Raw genomic sequence first — 23,095 nt, forward strand, 5'->3', positions numbered from 1 at the left:
ATGTCCCCCAGAGTGCGACCTGTAACAACCACAACACATTATATGTCCTGCACAGAACAGCCAGTAACATCTCCAACACATTATATGTCCCCCCAGAGTACTTGTTCCATCGAAGCCCTCATTCAGCCGTTTCAGTGAGTTATGGGTCTTGCAATGTGAGAATGCAAATTGCTTGTCCCCTAAGACACACAATAAACTGGTCACCGAGGAGTTAACAAGCCGGAGATCCTCCCAGGGTTCAGACACTGTAGCCCTGAGCAAGGACATGGGACCCCCACAAGTCAGTGATGCCCACTTTGTGGCCGTGTGAAGTAATACGTCTCCTCTATGCCAACTAAGGAAGTGCCCCTCTATGCCTCCCTCCAAACTAAAAGTGCCCACTTACCTATCCTCTGCCTAATCCTTCCCTCCCATCTCTGCCTTAAGCCCCCCTTGACCTGTGCCTAATGCCCCCAACTCCCTCACCCCCCCCCCCCATCCCGCCCGCCTGTGCCTAATCCCCCCTCTTCCCCCGGTCTGTGCCTAACGCCCCCCCCTTCCTTCTGGCCTGTGCCTAATGCCCCCTACTCCCCCCATCCCGCCCGCCTCTGCCTATTTCCCCCCCTCCCTTTCCCAGGTCTGTGCCTAACGCCCCTGCCTGAGGCTACCGCTGGAAGTCGTTCCGATCACTAGGAATCGCACTGAAACTGATCCACGGAAAACTAATGAAGGGGGTCGAGAGGCTCTAGTGAATGTGCTGTCGGCTCTAGTAAAGGGGTACCGGGGGGTCGGCTCTAGTGAATGGGGGTCGGCTCTAGTGAATGGGGGTGGGCTTTAGTAAAGGGTTACCGGGGGGTCGACTCTAGTGAATGGGGGTCGACTCTAGTGAATGAGGGTCAGCTTTAGTGAATGGGGGTCGACTCTAGTGAATGGGGGTCGACTCTAGTGAATGGAGGTCGACTCTAGTGAATGGGGGTCGACTCTAGTGAATGGGGGGCGGCTTTGGTGAATGAGGGTCGGCTTTAGTGAATGGGGTCGGCTCTAGTGAATTGGGGTCGGCTCTAGTGAAGGGGCGTCGGGGGGTCGGCTCTAGTGAAGGGATTGCCGGGGCTCGGCTCTAGTGAAGGGATGCTGGGGGTTCGGCTCTAGTGAAGGGATTGCCGGGGCTCGGCTCTAGTGAAGGGATGCCGGGGGGTTCGGCTCTAGTGAAGGGGTGCCGGGGGGTCGGCTCTAGCTAAGGGGTGCCGGGGGGTCGGCTCTAGCGAAGGGGTGCCGGGGGGTCGGCTCTAGCGAAGGGATTGCCGGGGGGTCGGCTCTAGCGAAGGGATTGCCGGGGGGTCGGCTCTAGCGAAGGGATTGCCGGGGGGTCGGCTCTAGCGAAGGGATTGCCGGGGGGTCGGCTCTAGCGAAGGGATTGCCGGGGGGTCGGCTCTAGCGAAGGGATTGCCGGGGGGTCGGCTCTAGCGAAGGGATTGCCGGGGGGTCGGCTCTAGCGAAGGGATTGCCGGGGGGTCGGCTCTAGCGAAGGGATTGCCGGGGGGGTCGGCTCTAGCGAAGGGATTGCCGGGGGGTCGGCTCTAGCGAAGGGATTGCCGGGGGGTCGGCTCTAGCGAAGGGATTGCCGGGGGGTCGGCTCTGGCGAAGGGATTGCCGGGGGGTCGGCTCTAGCGAAGGGATTGCCGGGGGGTCGGCTCTAGCGAAGGGATTGCCGGGGGGTCGGCTCTAGCGAAGGGATTGCCGGGGGGTCGGCTCTAGCGAAGGGATTGCCGGGGGGTCGGCTCTAGCGAAGGGATTGCCGGGGGGGTCGGCTCTAGCGAAGGGATTGCCGGGGGGTCGGCTCTAGCGAAGGGATTGCCGGGGGGTCGGCTCTGGCGAAGGGATTGCCGGGGGGTCGGCTCTGGCGAAGGGATTGCCGGGGGGTCGGCTCTGGCGAAGGGATTGCCGGGGGGTCGGCTCTGGCAAAGGGGTTGCCGGGGGGTCGGCTCTGGCGAAGGGGTTGCCGGGGGGGTCGGCTCTGGCGAAGGGGTTGCCGGGGGGTCGGCTCTAGCGAAGGGATTGCCGGGGGGTCGGCTCTGGCGAAGGGATTGCCGGGGGGTCGGCTCTGGCGAAGGGATTGCCGGGGGGTCGGCTCTGGCGAAGGGATTGCCGGGGGGTCGGCTCTGGCGAAGGGATTGCCGGGGGGTCGGCTCTGGCGAAGGGATTGCCGGGGGGTCGGCTCTGGCGAAGGGGTTGCCGGGGGGGTCGGCTCTGGCGAAGGGGTTGCCGGGGTGTCGGCTCTGGCGAAGGGCTTGCCGGGGGGTCGGCTCTGGCGAAGGGCTTGCCGGGGGGTCGGCTCTGGCGAAGGGCTTGCCGGGGGGTCGGCTCTGGCGAAGGGCTTGCCGGGGGGTCGGCTCTGGCGAAGGGCTTGCCGGGGGGTCGGCTCTGGCGAAGGGGTTGCCGGGGGGTCGGCTCTGGCGAAGGGGTTGCCGGGGGGTCGGCTCTAGCGAAGGGGTTGCCGGGGGGTCGGCTCTAGCGAAGGGGTTGCCGGGGGGTCGGCTCTAGCGAAGGGGTTGCCAGTGGGGGGTCGGCTCTAGCGAAGGGGTTGCCAGTGGGGGGTCGGCTCTAGCGAAGGGGTTGCCAGGGGGGGGTCGGCTCTAGCGAAGGGGTTGCCGGGGGGTCGGCTCTGGCGAAGGGGTTGCCGTGGGGTCGGCTCTGGCGAAGGGGTTGCCGGGGGGTCGGCTCTAGCGAAGGGGTTGCCGGGGGGTCGGCTCTAGCGAAGGGGTTGCCGGGGGGGGGGGGGGGGGGGGGTCGGCTCTAGCGAAGGGGTTGCCGGGGGGTCGGCTCTGGCGAAGGGGTTGCCGTGGGGTCGGCTCTGGCGAAGGGGTTGCCGGGGGGTCGGCTCTAGCGAAGGGGTTGCCGGGGGGTCGGCTCTAGCGAAGGGGTTGCCGGGGGGGGTCGGCTCTAGCGAAGGGGTTGCCGGGGGGTCGGCTCTGGCGAAGGGGTTGCCGGGGGGGTCGGCTCTGGCGAAGGGGTTGCCGGGGGGTCGGCTCTGGCGAAGGGATTGCCGGGGGGTCGGCTCTGGCGAAGGGATTGCCGGGGGGTCGGCTCTGGCGAAGGGGTTGCCGGGGGGGTCGGCTCTGGCGAAGGGGTTGCCGGGAGGTCGGCTCTGGCGAAGGGGTTGCCGGGGGGTCGGCTCTGGCGAAGGGCTTGCCGGGGGGTCGGCTCTGGCGAAGGGCTTGCCGGGGGGTCGGCTCTGGCGAAGGGCTTGCCGGGGGGTCGGCTCTGGCGAAGGGCTTGCCGGGGGGTCGGCTCTGGCGAAGGGGTTGCCGGGGGGTCGGCTCTGGCGAAGGGCTTGCCGGGGGGTCGGCTCTGGCGAAGGGGTTGCCGGGGGGTCGGCTCTGGCGAAGGGGTTGCCGGGGGGTCGGCTCTGGCGAAGGGGTTGCCGGGGGGTCGGCTCTAGCGAAGGGGTTGCCGGGGGGTCGGCTCTAGCGAAGGGGTTGCCAGTGGGGGGTCGGCTCTAGCGAAGGGGTTGCCAGTGGGGGGTCGGCTCTAGCGAAGGGGTTGCCGGGGGGTCGGCTCTAGCGAAGGGGTTGCCAGTGGGGGGTCGGCTCTAGCGAAGGGGTTGCCAGTGGGGGGTCGGCTCTAGCGAAGGGGTTGCCAGGGGGGGGGTCGGCTCTAGCGAAGGGGTTGCCAGGGGGGGGTCGGCTCTAGCGAAGGGGTTGCCGGGGGGTCGGCTCTGGCGAAGGGGTTGCCGGGGGGTCGGCTCTGGCGAAGGGGTTGCCGTGGGGTCGGCTCTAGCGAAGGGGTTGCCGGGGGGTCGGCTCTAGCGAAGGGGTTGCCGGGGGGTCGGCTCTAGCGAAGGGGTTGCCGGGGGGGGGGGGGGCTCTAGCGAAGGGGTTGCCGGGGGGTCGGCTCTAGCGAAGGGGTTGCCGGGGGGGGGGGGGGGTCGGCTCTGGCGAAGGGGTTGCCGGGGGGTCGGCTCTAGCGAAGGGGTTGCCGGGGGGTCGGCTCTAGCGAAGGGGTTGCCAGTGGGGGGTCGGCTCTAGCGAAGGGGTTGCCAGTGGGGGGTCGGCTCTAGCGAAGGGGTTGCCAGGGGGGGGTCGGCTCTAGCGAAGGGGTTGCCAGGGGGGGGTCGGCTCTAGCGAAGGGGTTGCCGGGGGGTCGGCTCTGGCAAAGGGGTTGCCGTGGGGTCGGCTCTGGCGAAGGGGTTGCCGGGGGGTCGGCTCTAGCGAAGGGGTTGCCGGGGGGTCGGCTCTAGCGAAGGGGTTGCCGGGGGGTCGGCTCTAGCGAAGGGGTTGCCGGGGGGGGGGGGGGTCGGCTCTAGCGAAGGGGTTGCCGGGGGGTCGGCTCTGGCGAAGGGGTTGCCGGGGGGGTCGGCTCTGGCGAAGGGGTTGCCGGGGGGTCGGCTCTGGCGAAGGGATTGCCGGGGGGTCGGCTCTGGCGAAGGGATTGCCGGGGGGTCGGCTCTGGCGAAGGGATTGCCGGGGGGTCGGCTCTGGCGAAGGGATTGCCGGGGGGTCGGCTCTGGCGAAGGGATTGCCGGGGGGTCGGCTCTGGCGAAGGGGTTGCCGGGGGGGTCGGCTCTGGCGAAGGGGTTGCCGGGAGGTCGGCTCTGGCGAAGGGGTTGCCGGGGGGTCGGCTCTGGCGAAGGGCTTGCCGGGGGGTCGGCTCTGGCGAAGGGCTTGCCGGGGGGTCGGCTCTGGCGAAGGGGTTGCCGGGGGGTCGGCTCTGGCGAAGGGCTTGCCGGGGGGTCGGCTCTGGCGAAGGGGTTGCCGGGGGGTCGGCTCTAGCGAAGGGGTTGCCAGTGGGGGGTCGGCTCTAGCGAAGGGGTTGCCAGTGGGGGGTCGGCTCTAGCGAAGGGGTTGCCAGTGGGGGGTCGGCTCTAGCGAAGGGGTTGCCAGGGGGGGGTCGGCTCTAGCGAAGGGGTTGCCAGGGGGGGGTCGGCTCTAGCGAAGGGGTTGCCGGGGGGTCGGCTCTGGCGAAGGGGTTGCCGTGGGGTCGGCTCTGGCGAAGGGGTTGCCGGGGGGGGCGGCTCTAGCGAAGGGGTTGCCGGGGGGTCGGCTCTAGCGAAGGGGTTGCCGGGGGGGGGGGGGGGGGGTCGGCTCTAGCGAAGGGGTTGCAGGGGGGTCGGCTCTAGCGAAGGGGTTGCCGGGGGGGGGGGGGGGGTCGGCTCTAGCGAAGGGGTTGCCGGGGGGTCGGCTCTGGCGAAGGGGTTGCCGGGGGGTCGGCTCTAGCGAAGGGGTTGCCGGGGGGTCGGCTCTAGCGAAGGGGTTGCCGGGGGGGGGCGGCTCTAGCGAAGGGGTTGCCGGGGGGGGGCGGCTCTAGTGAAGGGGGGATGCCGGGGGGGGGGGGGGCGGCTCTAGTGAAGGAGGAGTGGGGGATCGGCAGGGACGCTAGTGAACGGAAGCTGAGAAGGCTCTATAGTGAAGGAGGGGCCACTGTATAATGCTAATGAGGGGGGGCTAGGAGGTTCTGTAGTGAGTGGGCCCCAATCTATAATGAAGGGCCCCAATGTCTTTTGTGCTCTCTACTAACGAAGTGGTTTGGTTTCAGGGACTTGGGGACGAAGAGGATCCAGATCATGCTGCTGCGCTCCCTGCTGATGGTACGCGGACTGTATGGTTTGGCACCGGTCATAGAAGCCCCTTAACCCTGACTGTCCCAGGCTCTGGTGAACCGCTAGACCCTTACTACCCGGACCCTTCACAGCATGACCCGTTCGCCAGACGTGCTGCACGAGAAGCCTTCACTTTAACCCCTTCGTCACCAGGCTGTCTGCGCCTTAATGACCGATGCTTCAGTGTTTCCTCCTCGCACTCGAGGATCCGTAACGTCTTGGCTTTGGGGAGAAGAACATTCTCTCATTTGTTCTTTGGTCTTGGTGTTTCCGCCGCTCAGCGTGTAGAATGAGTCCCGCGGTGATGTCACACTCGGGGGCGGAGTTTATACTGCTTTTTTATGTTTTGCTATTTTTTTACCCAAAAACTTTTTATTTTTAAAGACTGACTTTTGTGTCGCGGCGCTGCGGGAGCCGTAAGGTGGTGTCCCTACGGGCGGGCGCTCCTCATTCATGCCACTTCTGGGAGGGTAGAACATTTTTATTGCTTTTTGTCCCATTTTTTTCTAGAGGCAAATCTAACAAAACCTGCGATTCTGGGGCTTTGTAGTATTTTATATTTAACGCCGTGCGGTAGAGGAACGCGTCGTGTTCGTTCTGCAGGCCGGTATGAGCCATTCTTCATGGCGTTATCCGCACGCATGGACACCTTCCATAGGATACTATGGGTTTCGCCGCCCGATGCCCGCCCGATGCCCGCCCGATGCCCGCCTGATGCCCGCCCGCTCACTGCCACGTTTTGATCATTTTCTATTCTGTTTTTTGTAAGACTAAATGGGCCAAATGATCGGACTCCATTATGTGTTTGCACCCCCCACGGCCGCGCTGCGCACTGACTCTACCCTCGGGGTCCTCAGGAGCACAACAATACCAAATATGTGAAAAGGGTGAGAAGCTGCGGTTTTGATATTTTCGTGTATATTTGTATTCTAGTTTTTCACTCTTTACTGTATATACTCCAGTATAAGCCACAAAAAACGGGTAAAAGGTATTGGCCATACGCCAGTACATACTGGGTAAAACCCGCAAGCTGCTTCAGTCGTCTTCCCGCCGTCATCCCCCAGCATGGTTTTGAAACCCTTCACCGTCAGCACTGCGTGAGGAAGCGCTGTGATTGGATCGAGCACCAGCCAATCACAGCCGGCGCTCGATAAACCAGTCCCAGCCATTCAGTGATGTCATTCGCTGGGGCATATGATTCTCAGCATCTGCCATCAGTCCTCTAGTGCCCCGCTGTTGCTGGCAGACCACAGGATACACAGCCCCCAGCTGTGAGAGGTATGCAGTGTCAGCCTCTGGATGTGGGCAGTCACTGACTGCAAGCAGAGGTCTTACAGAGCGTCCTGTAGCCAGCGGGGTCACACGTTCTCCCATCTCTTACAGGTGACGTCTGGTTACAAGGCGAAGACGATTGCAGCCGCCCTTCCGCCGCCGTTCCTGGACCCCCTGCTGTCTCCTTCTCTCATGGAGGACTCGGAGCTTCGTCAGCTGGTGCTCGAAATATTACACAACCTTATCGATCGCCACGACAACCGGGCAAAACTGCGGGGCATCAGGTACTGTGCCGCCTCTACCCCTCTGGTGCCAAGATGGCCGCCGTAGAGCGGGTCTTCCACTTGGACTCAGTAGGAGGGACCCCATCCTGACCATCCCTTCGCATATTGTAGTACATTTCAGGTAGTGCCCCCCCCCCCCCAACCGTTGGCTGAAGCCTGAGCGCCGCCATGCATCCTGGCACAACCAAGAACCTCCTGTGCCCTGTAACCTGGCTTTGGCTAACCATTAACCCTTTCCAATCCACTGTCTGACTCTGAAGACATTATGATTTAAGGCTGTACAGCTACGATGTTGGAAGACGTCCGTCGGGGTTCTCTTACTGTATATTGCCAGCCTCTCTGCTGGCTGAGCCTATCCAACGTGTCACCTCATGCAGTACTGGCTTTAGCCAGCAGATAGCGCCGTTGTATAACAGCAGCAGAAGAGTAAGCCCCCTAGGAAAACCAGGATACAAATTGGATTAAAAAGGGTTAGAGGACGCCTGCTGGTGATCAGAGCGGTGCCGCGGGCACCCACCAGTGTCGATGTGGGCAGAACTACTCCGCCCCTACATGGCCGAGCTCATGAACCCAACGGGCAGCAGCCGGTGCCGCCTCCTTCTAGACATCGGTGGGCATATACATTCGTCATCAACGCTGCCCATAGGATGGGGGGATACATGTCTGACCACTAGGGGGGGGCAGACTGTTCGGACCTCTCCTGCCCCTGTGAACTCTACACAGGGCTTTACCTGATGGCTGCCAAGCAGGAAGTGACGTCGGAGATGGCGGCCTCGCTCTGGCAGCTTTCCCTGTACAGACCGCTATGGCTCCCGTTACTGCCGCCGTTCGGCTGCGTTTCCAGTATAAATGTCGCCGTTGGCCGTTTTGCGATCAGAGGATTCCTGGAGTCCCACAATGCGGTAAGCGGGGACTCTAACAGCCGCCATGTTGGTCACCGTCCTTCACACTGATTGGCCTCTCCGTACAGCGGTTACACATGGCGACTTGTGCTTACGGACGAGGAGAGCGGGTCATTCCCTGAATACTTGATGTTGCGGCAGAAGCTTTTCTGCCCCGTTATGGACTTCATTAAGAAGTAATTGTATTTAATGGAAGCGCTCGGCCTGCACCCGCCGCTGTGAGGCGCCGGCTTATAATGCTTGTGGCTGGGTCATCCCTGGAGACTGAAGATGCAGCATAATTACCGCACGTGATTATAATGCATGGCGGGCGGGTAAACGCAGAACGCCATGAATTACTGAGCAGACTGCTGTGTTGCCTGCCGCATCGTTTGTTAGACATTGGCGCACGGTTGGTAATATCGGGGTTTAGGCCCCTGCACACAACCAACCTGCCAATGGCTGCACGGGCTGGCGGCGCTCTCCGTACGCGGCGACTCCCCTTTCCGTACAGATGGGCACAGAGGCCGCATTTTAGCGCCCGATCCGTTTATTCCTTGAGACATCAGGCTGTGACTCGTCCCCCTGAACACACGCTGAGCCACGGTCTACATACCCCCTCCATCACCTCCCAGACCTACAGCTGGCAAGAATGTCCGTCTGTCATCAGAACCCGTTAAAGGGGATGTCCGGGCGGACGCCATGTTGTACGAATGTAATGGTAGCCTTACTCCTCTCCTGCGATGCCTCTTCCATCACTCTCCACTTCCTACTGCAGCAGCCATGACTTCCCAACATGGTGGCGAAAGACGGAAAAGGTCACTCTCCTCCCGGGCGCTCCTGTGCTGCCAGCGCCCTCTCCCCACTGCTTGCTGTGTTGTCCTGGCGACAGGTGGGCTGTCCCTGCTGTGGCCTCACTGCAGCGGTGGGACGGCAGGACTGGCGCCTTCTCTCTTTGTACAGTGCGCACTGATGGCTTGCCTGGCGTTGCAATGCAGCTACTGGCCAGTAGGGGGCCTTGTAGCACGGAAGAGGTCCTGGCTCCAGTCTAGTGGGAAGTGGCAGTGACCCCCCCCCCCCCCCCCAAATGTCACATGTGGATGTTAACATGGATATCAGTGTAACTTCCACCCTCTCCACTGTGAAAATTCCTGACCGGTCACCAGAAGATCCGACCTCCTCCGTGCTGCAGGGGGCGTCCCAGGAGCGCGCGGTCGTGTTACATGCAGAGTCTGTATAGAGGAAGCACAGCCGTCCTGCTGCCTGTGACTCCATCCCACTAGGGCACTGGCGTCACGGTGGCTCCTCGGGGTGCTCCCTGCAGCACCTTCTCTTACTCCTCTGCTGACTTGCTGTCTCTTCTTCCGTTTTCCAGAATAATCCCGGACGTCGCCGACCTGAAGATCAAACGGGACAAAATTAGCCGACAGGATGTCAACTTCATGAAAAAGGTGAGCTGGAAACGTACAGGTGTTCTAACTGAAGTCCTGCGCAACCTCAAGCTAAAGTACATCTCTGCATTTGTCGTGCTTTTAATAAGAATTCTTTGTTTTCTGTTATCAGCCACTGAAAGGGGTTGTAAGCTACTGATGATCTACTCTTGGGATCAGCAATCCATAGATCTGCGGGATCCTTGTGGATCAACTGTTTGCTTCCTGCAGAAACCAGCTCAGTATATGAGTCAGACAGCTCCGTTCGCACTGCAGTGGCCAGGATTGGTGTTACAGGCATTCACATCAAAGGGAACTTTGCCCGTAGTACCAAGCCTGGCCACTGCAGTGAGAACAAGGCTGTCTGCTTCCTGCATGAGTGCGGCGGTCTCCACTGATGCATTATCTCTGTCTGTGTGCAGCATGGCCAACAGCTATACCGCCACATCTATCTGGGCTGCAAGGAAGAGGACAACGTACATAAGAATTACGAACTGATCTATACGGCCCTAGCGCTGGCGACCATCGAGCTGGCCAATGAAGAAGTGGTGATCGACCTGATCCGTGTGGCCATAGCGCTGCAGGTGGGGCTTTTATTTCTTGTTCCTGTTGCTTTTGACTCAACAATTAGATTAACCTTTTCTTCCTTTGTGACACGATCACAGGATGCCGATGGATGCAATGGCAGCCTGGGACCTAGTGGGGGCACATGGCAGGGGTCAATAAGCTTCTAGTACATGATCAACACCATATTTCTGGTACATGTCATTGGGGATACAGCCGAAGACCGCGGGTATAGTTGCTGCCACTAGGAGGCAACACTAAGCAGGAAGTGATAGCTCCTCCTACCAACGATACTCCTGCCGGCACCAAGCTCACCAGTTGTAGGTTAGTGTCTGTAGGAGGCAGACCTGGTTCTGCCGGTCTTCAGGAACCTCTTGGATTCGGGACATACAGGGGGGCAGGACTCTCCGTTACCCCACCGAGGAGGGCGAACAGAACAGAGTTAACTGTACTGTTATCTGTACTAACCTCAAAAGAAAAGGAGGCGCATCCAGGCGCTACCTCAGACGTGGCCGCCAGCCATAGTGTCCACCTTTTACTGGAGCACTCCCTACTTAGTGGCAGGAGAGTGCAAGGGGGGACACTGCTGGAACTGTGGAGCAACCCTTCTTCCTTGTCGACAGGTAAGTATCTCTTCTATTTGGTTAGAAGGTATTATTCTCCTTTACCACTACCGCCCCCATCTTCCTCAGGGCTGTGTCTGTACTGCAATGGGGGAGTCTTACATTCTAGCCAATATTCTCACTGCTTTTGCGCTACCGAAGTCCCCTTCCAAGGTGAGGAAGTTTTCTTCTCCCTTACTATGATGCAGTTTTTGTCCCTTCTGGGACTCGTGCCGCCTGTCGGTGGCGAACAGGGAACTCTTCATGGGCTTCCCCGAGGTTGTGGGAGGAGGGTGCGGGTCATCTACTTCCCCCAACATGTCAGTACCGGGATAATGTCACGGGAGGCTCCTCATTTGAGGATACACCTCTTACCTCATGGTGGGCAGATAATTGCGGACCGCCACTCTCAATGCTTTTCTGGCTGGGGGGGGGGGGGGGGGGGGGGTTTCAATCAAGTCACCCAGCGTGCAGTAGTGCATGGGTACCTCAAGGCACTGGATCCCACTATCAGGGTCACTCCCTGCGGCGCTGGCATATCTAAAGCAATCTCCAAAGACCTTTCCTCCTCATGAGGATTTAGAAATTGTCTTAACCAGGGAATATAACCTTCCCCAACAACCCTTTACTAAACCCAAGTGTCTGGACCTCATGTGTCCTTTCCCAGAGGTCTTGGTGAAGAAGTGGTAGTCTTCACCGGCAGTGGATCCTCCTGTGTCCTGCTTGACGAAACCTATTACTCTTCGGATGGCGGCCACTCTGTCTTTTCAAGACGTTTGTGACAAGAAAATTGATTCTCTAGCAAAACCTCCGGCGGGTTCGGCTCTCAGGCCAGTTTTACATCTACCTGGGCCAGCAAGGCCATGGCTGAATAGGCCAAGCAACTGCAAGGTATTCTTGCTGGGGCTCCTCCAGAAGAATTGGCAGGCATTACACATCAGATAAGCCAGGCCGGGGGAGATTATCTGTAAAGCTTTCCTTGACATGGCCAGGCTCTTAGCTCGCGCTTCAGTAGCCTCTCGCTGCACCCTGTGGCTAAAATCCTGGAACCTCTAAAAGGTCCTTAACAAGCCTTCCTTTTGTTGGCTCGCAACAGTTTGGCGCCAGACTGGATGAGTTCATCCCTGATACCACCAGTGGGAAAAGTTCTCCCCTGCGGTAAACCAAGTCTGGACGTGCGACAACTGCACAGAAGAAAGGCTTCCATTTCTTTCCTTTCACCATTCCAGTCCATGGAGCTCGGACAGTAAGAAAGCATCACAAAAAGGAAGGCCCTCCATTAAAAAGAGACCTTCATGGTGTCCACGACCACAGCCAGAAAGGTCTTCCACTAAATCTTCCACATAAAAGGTGGCCCCCACCCAATTTATACAGGATGGGGGTACGACGACTTTCCCTTTTCAGGGAGATATGGTTCGCCCACATCTCAGACACTTGGGTTCAGTTGGCCGTTTCAGTGGCTTACGGCACAACCTCTCAATTGTTTTTGCAGTAACCTCCTGATTGCTGCTTCTATATTCTCAAGACGTTATTGATCAGGTTCCATCGCTTTCGTTCGGGGGGGCCACGGCCTTGAGTCAAAAGATCGATCAAAAAGCCACACAAATTCCAAAGTGGTACCAATAGAAATTACAGAATGTCCCACAAAAATGAGCCCTGGTACAACTGTATCAACGGAAAATGAAGAAGTTAGGACTAATAGGAAATGCTGAAGAAAAGGACAAACAAAAACGAGGGCTGTGTCCTTAAGGGGTTAAGCGATCCTCTAGTTCTGCGCACATTTAGATGGCCACATCCACAGCTTCTCTCTCGTGAGCACGGCTGGCCAATCAGAGCAGCATGAGTGCATTGGGTAGTCGGAGAAGTGGGGCAGCCATATTGGGAACAGAGCATCACAGATGGCGGTCAGAGGTTTTTGTTGTTTTCTACAGAGCTCCAATCTCCTGTGTAGACCTACATGATGGACTTCTTGGTTCCTGCAGCCACCATCCTGTAGACTGTTATTGGTTGGCATTGAGCTCAGTGTATAGATGGTCTCTTGCATAAACCTGTCTAACGACTCATCATCCCTTCCTGCAGGACATGGCAGTCACAAATGAAGACAACCTGCAGATGTTCAGCCGCTGCAGCATCATGGCCCTGGTCGCAGCATATCTCAACTTCCTGAGCCAAATGATTGCAGTTCCTGCATTTTGCCAGCATGTCAGCAAGGTGATGCTCTGCGACCTTGATGCTTCTGTGACATGAATATACAAAGAGGATTCTGGGTAATAATATCTTCATCTCTTAGGTCATAGAAACCAGGAACATGGACGCCCCGTACTTCCTGCCTGAAGTCCTCTTCAGAGATAAATGCAGGTAATACAGTGACATGATATCTGACAGAGGACAAGCGGGTTTTCTTGGAGGCAAATTTCTATGAAGCGTTATATATTTGATAGAAGTCTGAGCGCCGTCCTTCTAAGAAGCTGCTCCACGTCCCCTTGAAAAGAGAACATGTGGGCTTCCTGCAGCCACCACTAGAGGGAGCTCAGGAGCTGACTGCATACACTGCTATTATTGAGAAGTATGCAGTCAGCTCCTGAGCTCCCCCTAATGGTGGATGCAGGCAGACTATATCAGGAAAATGTTCAGCCTTCCACCCATCGATGTTTAATGACCTACCTCTGACCAGGAATGTTCAGACTGGAGGACGGCAGCATCATTTTTAACCCTTGTACTTTGACGTTTTGCACCTCTCAGTTTTTTGATTTTTGACATGTACAGATCCACTAACGTGCCAAAAGTCATGGGCCAGGAACAGATGTTATGTAGGACCCCCTCTAATTGTCTGGAGGGGTGTGAACATCTTCGTGGTATTTGTAGGTGCAGGAAAGTATAAATAAACCTACGTTGGTAGCTTACTACAATGAAATAAGGCCGCGCATATCTGTGTATTGAACTAAAGTCCCATTCTTGGAAAACCCCCGCGAAGCGTCTTACTGATTGCGTTGAGTAAGTTTGTTCCTTCCCTCAGATCCCTGATATTCAGTGTGCAGCCTGCTTGTATTGTGGGCTCCTCTCACGGGATACAAGGCTGCCTATGAGACCTGCAGGCTTCCCCTTCTGGTCCGTGAGGATCTCCTCTCTTCTGACATTGATGCCTCCTTCCCCTGCAGAGTCTGCCGTCTGTAGACAGAGTGGAGTCACATTATTATGCCCCCCACCCCCACCAACCTCCGGAGTAACCGCCGTGTGCCACATGGACAGTAGACTCATCGGGAGGGACTCAGTAAGTGTTGGTAGATGGGCTCCACTATCTGGAGCCATGCTGGACGGTGCGTGGGGAGGAATGCATAGAGTGGTCCCACAGACGCTCATTGGGGTCCAAGTCTGGGGAATCGGGGACAGGGAAGTACTTGGAGGTCTCGGTCGGGCTCTTTCAACCACTGTTGGACATTTCTAGCCGAGTAACATGTGGCATTGTCTTGCTGGAAGATCCCATCTGCCCCGGAAGACAATCAGCATGTATGGATGTAGGTGATCTGCAGGGATGGATCCACAACCAGATAGGTTCAGAGCCCCTTCAATGCGGATGAGCGGCCCGGAGAACGCCGCGACCTGAACGCTGCCGCCACCACTTGTGTTCCTCCAGCAATGTTCTCTGATGTTTCTCACCCGACACGCCAACTTCCATCAACTAGATGAAGCAGAAACCGTGACTCATTGGAGAAGACCACCAGTAGCCAATCAGCGGGGGTCCAATGCCAATTTTGCCGGGCAAACAAAGCCTTTTCTTCCAATCCATCTTTATCATGGCAGCAGTGACCGTCCGTCTGCTTCGGGCGCAGTCGGGTTCGTTGTCACATTGAGCGGCTCTACTGTACCGTATCAGTCACCCTCACGCACCTCCGTAGCCGACGTTCACCTCTCACATTAATGGCTGTTTTCCACAGTTTCCTGGTCGGTTATTCCTAATGGTGCCGTTTGTCCGCTCACCGCAGCAGCACGCGAACCGTTCACAAACTGTGCTGTTTCAGAAATGCCGTCATCCGTGGCCCAGAAGCCAACAATGGCCCCACTCTAATCGCCCCTTCTACCCCTGATGACAGTGACATGTGAGCAGACGGCCGGTCACACACCTTGTACACCCACACGTCCCTTCCTCCCTGGGCTACGTACTGCCGGTGGCCATAATAACGTGCGCGCCTGTCTGTCTCGGTGCTAGCAGAGGTACATGCAGCAGAACTCTCGTTTCCCTCTATTTACAGTCTTCCGAAGTCTTTGGAGAAGCATGATAAGAACGTCTTCTTCCTTACGAACAAAATCGTGGAGTCCCTCGGAGGCAGCGGCTACGGCGTGGAGCGACTATCAGCCCCTTATGTGCCGCAGGTGACAGGTGAGATTCCCAGATGGAGGCCGGTCCGTCGGGGCTCCTGAACATGGAGGTAGAGGAATGAGTCACGAAGTTCATGTCCCCAAGAAGGGGGACGCTAACTCCGAGGCGTGGGGTCATTATATGTCCGGCCTCTGACTCCTCCCATTCTGGCGTGAACCACAGAATTCACTGCAAGCCACTCAAATCCATATTGTCACATACAGCTGAGAGAAACAGCCGGTCATCAGGGCAATGTGTAGCAGATACTGACCACCCCCCAACGACCCCGTGACCTGCACCCGCGGGACCACCGCTCCATTCACTACTATAGTACGGAGGAAGATGGCTGATCTCTGCCTGCCCCGTAGAGTGACTGGCGCGGTGCTCCAGTGGGCATTCCGGGGGAAGTTCTTGGTATCGTGGGGGTCCCAACAATCCGATATTTATTCCCTGGCTGCAGTTTGAGGACGGGAGGCGCCGCAGCTCGCGTCACCCTGTATTAGTGCTGCTTGTACTGCGATGTGTATTATTTTGTGGCTCTGCTTTTATCTCTGGAGGCTTTGTACCGGTGTGGTCAGTAGGTTGCAGTGATGATCTGGAGAGCAAGAGGGTTTAGGGTCCCTAATGTAGCAAGTGTCCTTGAAGGGGGGTCGTCCCAACTCGAGCTGCTTTTTGCTGCATTGCTGTACATTATGCGGTGGCCTGAGTTGGTACTGCAGGCTGAGTTCCATTCATTTCAGAAGGTACCAACCCAGGCCACCGCACAGAGCTGCAGAAAAAAGCTAGAAATGGGAATCCTAGAATAGTAGAGTTGGAAGGGACCTTTGGGGGTCATCGGGTCCTCCAGGGTCATCGGGTCCAACCCCCTGCTCAGTGCAGATCACTAAATCATCCCAGACAGATGTCTCCGGCCTCTGAACACTTCCATTGAAGGAGAACTCCCCACCTCCTGTGGCAACCTGTTCCACTCATTGATCCCTTCACAACCCTTTTAAGGCTTCATTCACATGAGCGTGATGTTTTTCGGATGAAAGTCGTGTGAACCAGAGGCAGCCGCGTACAAGTCACCGCTGCATCTCCTGATCGAACACCCGTTCAGACAGCAGTGCATATATACCGCAGCCCTGGGATACCAGCGGCTGGGCTCCTTGCCGGCTTATGACATGGGAGGGGGGTGGGAGCTCAGCAGAGCTAGTCCCTCCCACTCTCCACTCCAACCTATGGGAGCTGCTGGCATGAGGGAGGGGTGGGACTTCAGCACACTGGCTCCCGCCCCCTCCCATTGCAGATAGCCGGTGAGGGGGAGGAAGTTTAGCAGTCACCTCCCTTCTCCAGCAGCTCCCATAGGAGTCTATGGCAGCGCCTGTATTCCGGACGAAGATCTAGTTCCAGAACTATACTTTCTGGCCGGTGCAGAAGCGCCTGTCCTGGATGCCCACCGCATGCGCGATCTTGGCAGAAAATTGCCCATCTGAACACATTCATTGGAAACTAATGCTTCAGATGGGCGACTTATATCGGACGGGCGTGGAAACGCGTCAGTATACGCCCGTGTGAATGAAGCCTGACGCTGACCTCAAATTGTGAGAAATACTGCAGTGTCAAGCATGGCACATTATTAGATGGACGCAGGAAAAGATGCCAGAACTGGCATTAGGGCAGAGTTAGTGGCACGCATCTGGTCCGGATAACCTCGTATCGCAGGTTGGGGGCCGTACTTGGGCCTGGGAGCCCCTCCCCCAATCGCCATCCTTGATGAGCTGTTACTAGTGGTAGAGCTGCAGTCTACTACTGCGGAGATGCTGTATAACTAGTGCAATCAGTGGCCGTCCATCACTGGAGCCGCCTCCATCAGCTGACAGACCATTGAACCCTCCCCAATCCACTGACGTCTGAAGACATTCTGATTGAAGGCTGTACAGCTCCGATGTCAGAAGACGACATCCTTACTGTATGTTACAGTCCGCTCTGTTGTTGGCGGCCTCTCCAGCATGTCCCATACTGCAGTACTGGTTCTAGCCAGCAGATGGTGCCATTGTATAATGGCAGAAAGAGAAAGCCCCCTAGGAAACCCAGAATCCAAAATTGGATTGCAAATAGTTAAAGTGATCCTGTCCCATTAAATAACTTCCTGTCTGTAGGCGGCGGCTTGTAGAGCAGGAGGCGCCCAGCGCATTCATATAGGTGTATAACTTGGCCTTTGAGTTCCATCTTCCCTCAGTGGGGGGCGGCCTTACCTACTTTGGGTGTGTCTGTGTGCTGCCAGTCCCTGGGTAGGACCGCCCCCTGGACTCATGAGCCCAGACTCTGCAGAGGTCCGCTGGGCTCCTCCTGCTCCATGATGTACAATGCGACGGGATCACCCTAAACGCTCTCCTTGCAGTGAAGCTCGTCGGATGGCACGCTCTCATTTTCCCCTTTATGAGGGCTACAACTTTGGGCGCTCAGGACTTGTGCTTTGTACCCCAAGTAAGAGTTGGCCCGAGGTTAGAACCAAGGGGGTGCTTACCGATTGAGCCGATCCCCAGTAGTTGATTAAATCCCATCTGTGAGCAGGCTGCAGCGTATTGCACACGTCCCGGCGGCACTCGTCCGGTCCTTGTAAAGCCAGAAGGCTGATGCATGAGCCCCAGAAGGATGTCCCGCCTCGGGCCCTTGCTGTTCTTGTATATGTGCGGACCATGATGGAATAAAGTGCCCCTCTACTAAAGAATCGCAGCTGTTGGCACTCTTTTGGATAAACACTGCAGCATGTAGCAGGCTATAGGCAGTAGAATGGGGGAAGGACGCCCCCCAGCTGAGGGGTTTGGTACAGACTCTGGCGCAGTCTCCATAAGCATCCTTGTTAGCTACAAAGCCTCGACATTGAACAATTCAACCATTAAAGGGGTTGCTCACCTTTATACTATTGATGGCCTATTCTCAGGCTACACCATCAATGGCCGTTTAGCAGGGGCCCCCTGCTTGGGCCCCCAATGATCAGCTGTTCTCTGGGCCAGTGAGCTCAAGCATAGACCTGATGTGTGCAGGAAGCAAACGGCTCCGTTCTCTCTGCAGTGGCCAGCCTTAGTATTACAAGCTGAGCTCCCATTCACTGCCTGCAATACCTAGTCTGGCCACTGCAGAATGAAGCTGTCTACTTCCTGATTGGTGAAGTCCCATACAGCAGACCCTTGCTGATCTACCATTGATGGTCTATCCTGAAGACTGGCCATCAGTGGTTTAAACCTGGAAGCCCCTTCGACCTCCTGATTTTCTCTTTGACAGCAGAAATATCAAGTGTTTCTCTTACTTCTCAATGTAGCCCTGTTCCCGTCAGTCAAAAAAAAGCGTAACAGTCCGAAAGGTAAAGCTGTGTGAGCCCCCTAGACTGTCCTACGTAGTGCTCCCCCAGACACGCTGTTACATCCTGGCTTGTGTAGTGACCCCCGATCGGCAGTAATGTAGTTCTGTAGTCTCTAGAGAATTAGTGCCGCCCTTGTAATTAACCAGAGACACGTAGCCGTCCTCCTGTCTATTACATGGTGGTCTTAGAGTGTTGTACGGTGAGTAGCGCAGCGGATTCCATCTGGCCTGCAGGAGCCCCTCACTGATGATTACCTTAGAGCTGCCTAAAAAGAGCAAATCCCCCTCCGGATGAGCCGGGACCCTCTTTGTAGTATGTGCTTGGCCATGCATTTAAATGGGAGTCATGCAGTACTTCATTTCTCCTGCAGAGGTCGCTGCGTGGCTTGTCCGGTAATAACACGGATCTCCCGTTACCCCTATAAACAAGTTGCATCATTCAGTCGGCGCGAAGGCAGCAAGCTGTGTTAACATGCCTGCGTTTGTGTTGCCACCGCTGCCATCATGGAGAGGGGCTATTTTTCTGCCCCACTGGACGTAGGTCAGTCAACGGGCATGTTTGTTGGCTCAGACTGGGCCGGTGTTCTGCCCTCCCCTGCCCAATGGTTGACAGCTCCCTTCTGCTTGTGAGGTCTGTCAGCAGAGGGAAGCGCCCACCGGGCGGTGCCGGCGGAGGGAAGCGCCCACCGGGCGGTGCCGGCGGAGGGAAGCGCCCACCGGGCGGTGCCGGCGGAGGGAAGCGCCCACCGGGCGGTGCCGGCGGAGGGAAGCGCCCACCGGGCGGTGCCGGCGGAGGGAAGCGCCCACCGGGCGGTCCAAGCGGAGGGAAGCGCCCACCGGGCGGTGCCGGCGGAGGGAAGCGCCCACCGGGCGGTCCAAGCGGAGGGAAGCGCCCACCGGGCGGTCTGGGCTTGTTTGAATACGGCAGAGAAACGTAGATTTCTCCTTTGTGGCAGCCCTGGCAGCAGTGCTATGTGGATGCTACTAATGCCCCACTTAGTGCCAGTCTAACGGTGACTTTGTTTATAAGGGTGGCATTGGCTGACAAACTACCTTTGTAGAAAGGATTCCCCTTCATGAGACTCCAATACTACAGCCGGCGGTGGGGACTGACACGTTCCGATTGCAGTCAGTCTGCTTTCCCTCTTCAGCCTGGCCAGTCATTTCTGACACACTCTAGTTGCTAAGGAGTATGTGTCCCTAGCAACCAGTCCTTCATGCAGCACTTCCCTATCAAGCATTCTGCCTCACATCACTCAGGCCTGACTCAGGAGTTCGGCTATTGAGGGCCAATCCCAAGCTTCCCCTCTAACGTATTGGTGGTTGGATGCCTTCCCCCTGGGCTCCCCAGAGGACACGTGGGGTATCCGTGCCGCACTAAGATGCTTCTATCTCTATAGATGAAGACCGACTGTCTAGAAGGAAGAGCACGGTGGACACCATCTCCCTGCAGGTAGCGGACCTGATGAATGGCAGCGGCTCCGAGGACAAGGTACGTTGGCTTTTCTGGAGGCCCTCCTACAGGTCCAGTTATCAGGCAGGAACACCCTTCCACCCGACGAGCGGGCCGCGTAAAGGCGCCAACAAACGAGCGGGCCGCGTGAAGGCGCCAACAAACGAGCGGGCCGCGTGAAGGCGCCAACAAACGAGCGGGCCGCGTGAAGGCGCCAACAAACGAGCGGGCCGCGTGAAGGCGCCAACAAACGAGCGGGCCGCGTGAAGGCGCCAACAAACGAGCGGGCCGCGTGAAGGCGCCAACAAACGAGCGGGCCGCGTGAAGGCGCCAACAAACGAGCGGGCCGCGTGAAGGCGCCAACAAACGAGCGGGCGCTCCTCCATCAGTGAGAGTAAGAAATGCTGACGGAGTGACCTGGGAGATTCCCGCGGCGGGACGGAGTGCTCGTACCAAACGAAAGCAGCCGGGCGACATACTTGTACATCAGACCGGCATTGGCCCATCCAGAAGGCCCAAAGCAATAGAATCCCCCCCCCCCCCCCCCCTTCAATCTGACATTGCTGGCCGATTCGGAAGATGTAGTTCAGCAATAGTTGAGTCTTGGAAAACCCCTTTAAGGCCCAAACTGGGGGTGATGGTCCACAGAGCGCCCCCAGCTGGCAAGTGAAGGAACAACCTCTATTAATGATGTCCCTGGCTTAGATGGGTAAACTCCTTGAAGAATCGGCCACCTACTTGTAGTCCTGTTAGCGGAGCTTGTGGGCTGACCGTAGGTAAGTGTTGTACTTGCCTCCCCCGTGTGAGCGCTGAAAGCCACCTCTGCGGAGCGTTGAGACGCACGTTAGAATGGGCGGGTTAATTGGCACTGAGTGACGGTCTCACATCAGGGGGACGAGGGGGCAGGTAGGTATAACTCTGTGGCCACCTACTGTCAGCCCATGAGCTTAGCTAATACATACCGCGCTCTCGGTGCAGCCCTTCACCTGATACTCAGCGGCCTCTAGTGAGCGCAGCTCCGCAGGTCACGGTCACTGACGATTTTGACTCTTTTGGATGCGGACATGCTGTGGATTTTTCACTGTGACGTACCCAACGGCACGCTCCGCAGGTCACGGTCACTGACGATTTTGACTCTTTTGGATGCGGACATGCTGTGGATTTTTCACTGTGACGTACCCAACGGCACGGACGCCCCTTTAAGGTGGGGGGTACATTGATGCCGTAGTGACTAAAACATCAACTTGTCCCACTTCTTCTCTCTGTAGGTGAACACGGAAGAGATCACGTTTGAATCCCTGAAGAAGGCCATCGGTGAGACTCTGTGATGTCTGCGGTATTATGGCGGTCAGGCGGGCAATCTCCGGGAAAGCGCTCCTACCCAGGAGCAACGGAGAGTGGAAGAACAGCCGCAGCCCGGCTGTCTTCATCTGTTGTAATCAGTCAAGCAAGCAGAGATCTTGAAAAATCCCCATAGCACAATATGCAAAGAATACAAATAATCTGTGGAAACTGGAAGTTTAATTTGTCAGTAGATCCCGATGTGACACATTGTGGAAGGCCGAAGAAAGCCCCCGGCCGTCCAGCCCCGCCTACTAGGCCCCCAGTGTTGATCCAGAGGAAGGCAAACAAACACAATGAGGTAAAGCCAATTTTCACCATTTAAGGAGAAAAATTCCTTGCCAACTCCAATCTGGTAATTGGAATAATCCCCCGATCACCGACCCTTCTGAGTAATCAGTGATACAACATGTAACATTGTAACACCCAAGAAAGACGTCCAGAACCTCTTATATCACCATCACCGCGTCCTCAGGAGAGAGTTCCATAGTCTCACTGCTCTTACAGTAAAGACACCCTTCTATGTTGGTAGAAACGTTTCCTCTGGATGTAGAGAGCGCCCCCTTGTTACAGCCCTGGGTATAATAGATGATGGAAGAGATCTCTGTACTGACCCCTAATATATCTATACATAGTTATTAGAGTGCCCTCTTGTTACAGTCCTGGGTATAATAGATGATGGCAGAGATCTCTGTACTGACCCCTGATATATTATACATAGTTATTAGAGCGCCCCCTTGTTACAGTCCTGGGTATAATAGATGATGGGAGAGATCTCTGTACTGACCCCTGATATATCTATACATAGTTATTAGAGCGCCCCCTTGTTACAGTCCTGGGTATAATAGATGATGGGAGAGATCTCTGTACTGACCCCTGATATTAAACATAGTTATTAGAGCGCCCCCTTGTTACACTCCTCGGTATAATAGATGATGGGAGAGATCTCTGTACTGACCCCTGATATATTATACATAGTTATTAGAACACCCCCTTGTTACAGTCCTGGGTATAATAGATGATGAGCGAGATCTCTGTACTGACCCCTGATATATATCTATACATAGTTATTAGAACACCCCCTTGTTACACTCCTCGGTATAATAGATGATGGGAGAGATCTCTGTACTGACCCCTGATATATTATACATAGTTATTAGAGCGCCTCCTTGTTACAGCCCTGGGTATAATAGATGATGAGCGAGATCTCTGTACTGACCTGTGATATATCTATACATAGTTATTAGAGCGCCCCCTTGTTACAGTCCTGGGTATAATAGATGATGGGAGAGATCTCTGTACTGACCTGTGATATATCTATACATAGTTATTAGAACACCCCCTTGTTACACTCCTCGGTATAATAGATGATGGGAGAGATCTCTGTACTGACCCCTGATATACATGGTTATTAGAGCGCCCCCTTGTTACAGTCCTGGGTATAATAGATGATAGAGAGATCTCTGTACTGACCCTTGATATATTATACATAGTTATTAGAGCGCCCCCTTGTTACAGTCCTGGGTATAATAGATGATGGGAGAGATCTCTGTACTGACCTGTGATATATCTATACATAGTTATTAGAACACCCCCTTGTTACACTCCTCGGTATAATAGATGATGGGAGAGATCTCTGTACTGACCCCTGATATACATGGTTATTAGAGCGCCCCCTTGTTACAGTCCTGGGTATAATAGATGATAGAGAGATCTCTGTACTGACCCTTGATATATTATACATAGTTATTAGAGCTCCCCCTTGTTACAGTCCTGGGTATAATAGATGATGGGAGAGATCTCTGTACTGACCCCTGATATTATACATAGTTATTAGAGCGCCCCCTTGTTACAGTCTTGGGTATAATAGATGATGGAAGAGATCTCTGTACTGACCCCTGATATATCTATACATAGTTATTAGAGCGCCCCCTTGTTACAGTCCTGGGTATAATAGATGATGGGAGAGATCTCTGTACTGACCCCTGATA

At 56.3% G+C, this 23,095-nt stretch overlaps 1 protein-coding gene across 1 annotated transcript in view; it reads left to right on the forward strand.

Moving 5' to 3' along the window:
• The window catches only part of EFR3A (EFR3 homolog A), a 151,630-nt gene that overhangs the window by 103,665 nt on the left and 24,870 nt on the right, over positions 1-23,095 (forward strand). Inside the window, exons 10-18 of the mRNA XM_066578801.1 lie at positions 5,512-5,563; positions 6,959-7,131; positions 9,388-9,463; positions 9,865-10,026; positions 12,688-12,819; positions 12,899-12,966; positions 14,859-14,986; positions 19,711-19,802; positions 21,032-21,077. Of these exons, the coding sequence (XP_066434898.1) occupies positions 5,512-5,563; positions 6,959-7,131; positions 9,388-9,463; positions 9,865-10,026; positions 12,688-12,819; positions 12,899-12,966; positions 14,859-14,986; positions 19,711-19,802; positions 21,032-21,077 (929 nt within the window). The remainder of the gene's footprint in view (positions 1-5,511; positions 5,564-6,958; positions 7,132-9,387; positions 9,464-9,864; positions 10,027-12,687; positions 12,820-12,898; positions 12,967-14,858; positions 14,987-19,710; positions 19,803-21,031; positions 21,078-23,095) is intronic.

This window comes from Eleutherodactylus coqui, chromosome 9 (genome assembly GCF_035609145.1).
Source record: "Eleutherodactylus coqui strain aEleCoq1 chromosome 9, aEleCoq1.hap1, whole genome shotgun sequence".
NCBI lineage: Eukaryota > Metazoa > Chordata > Amphibia > Anura > Eleutherodactylidae > Eleutherodactylus > Eleutherodactylus coqui.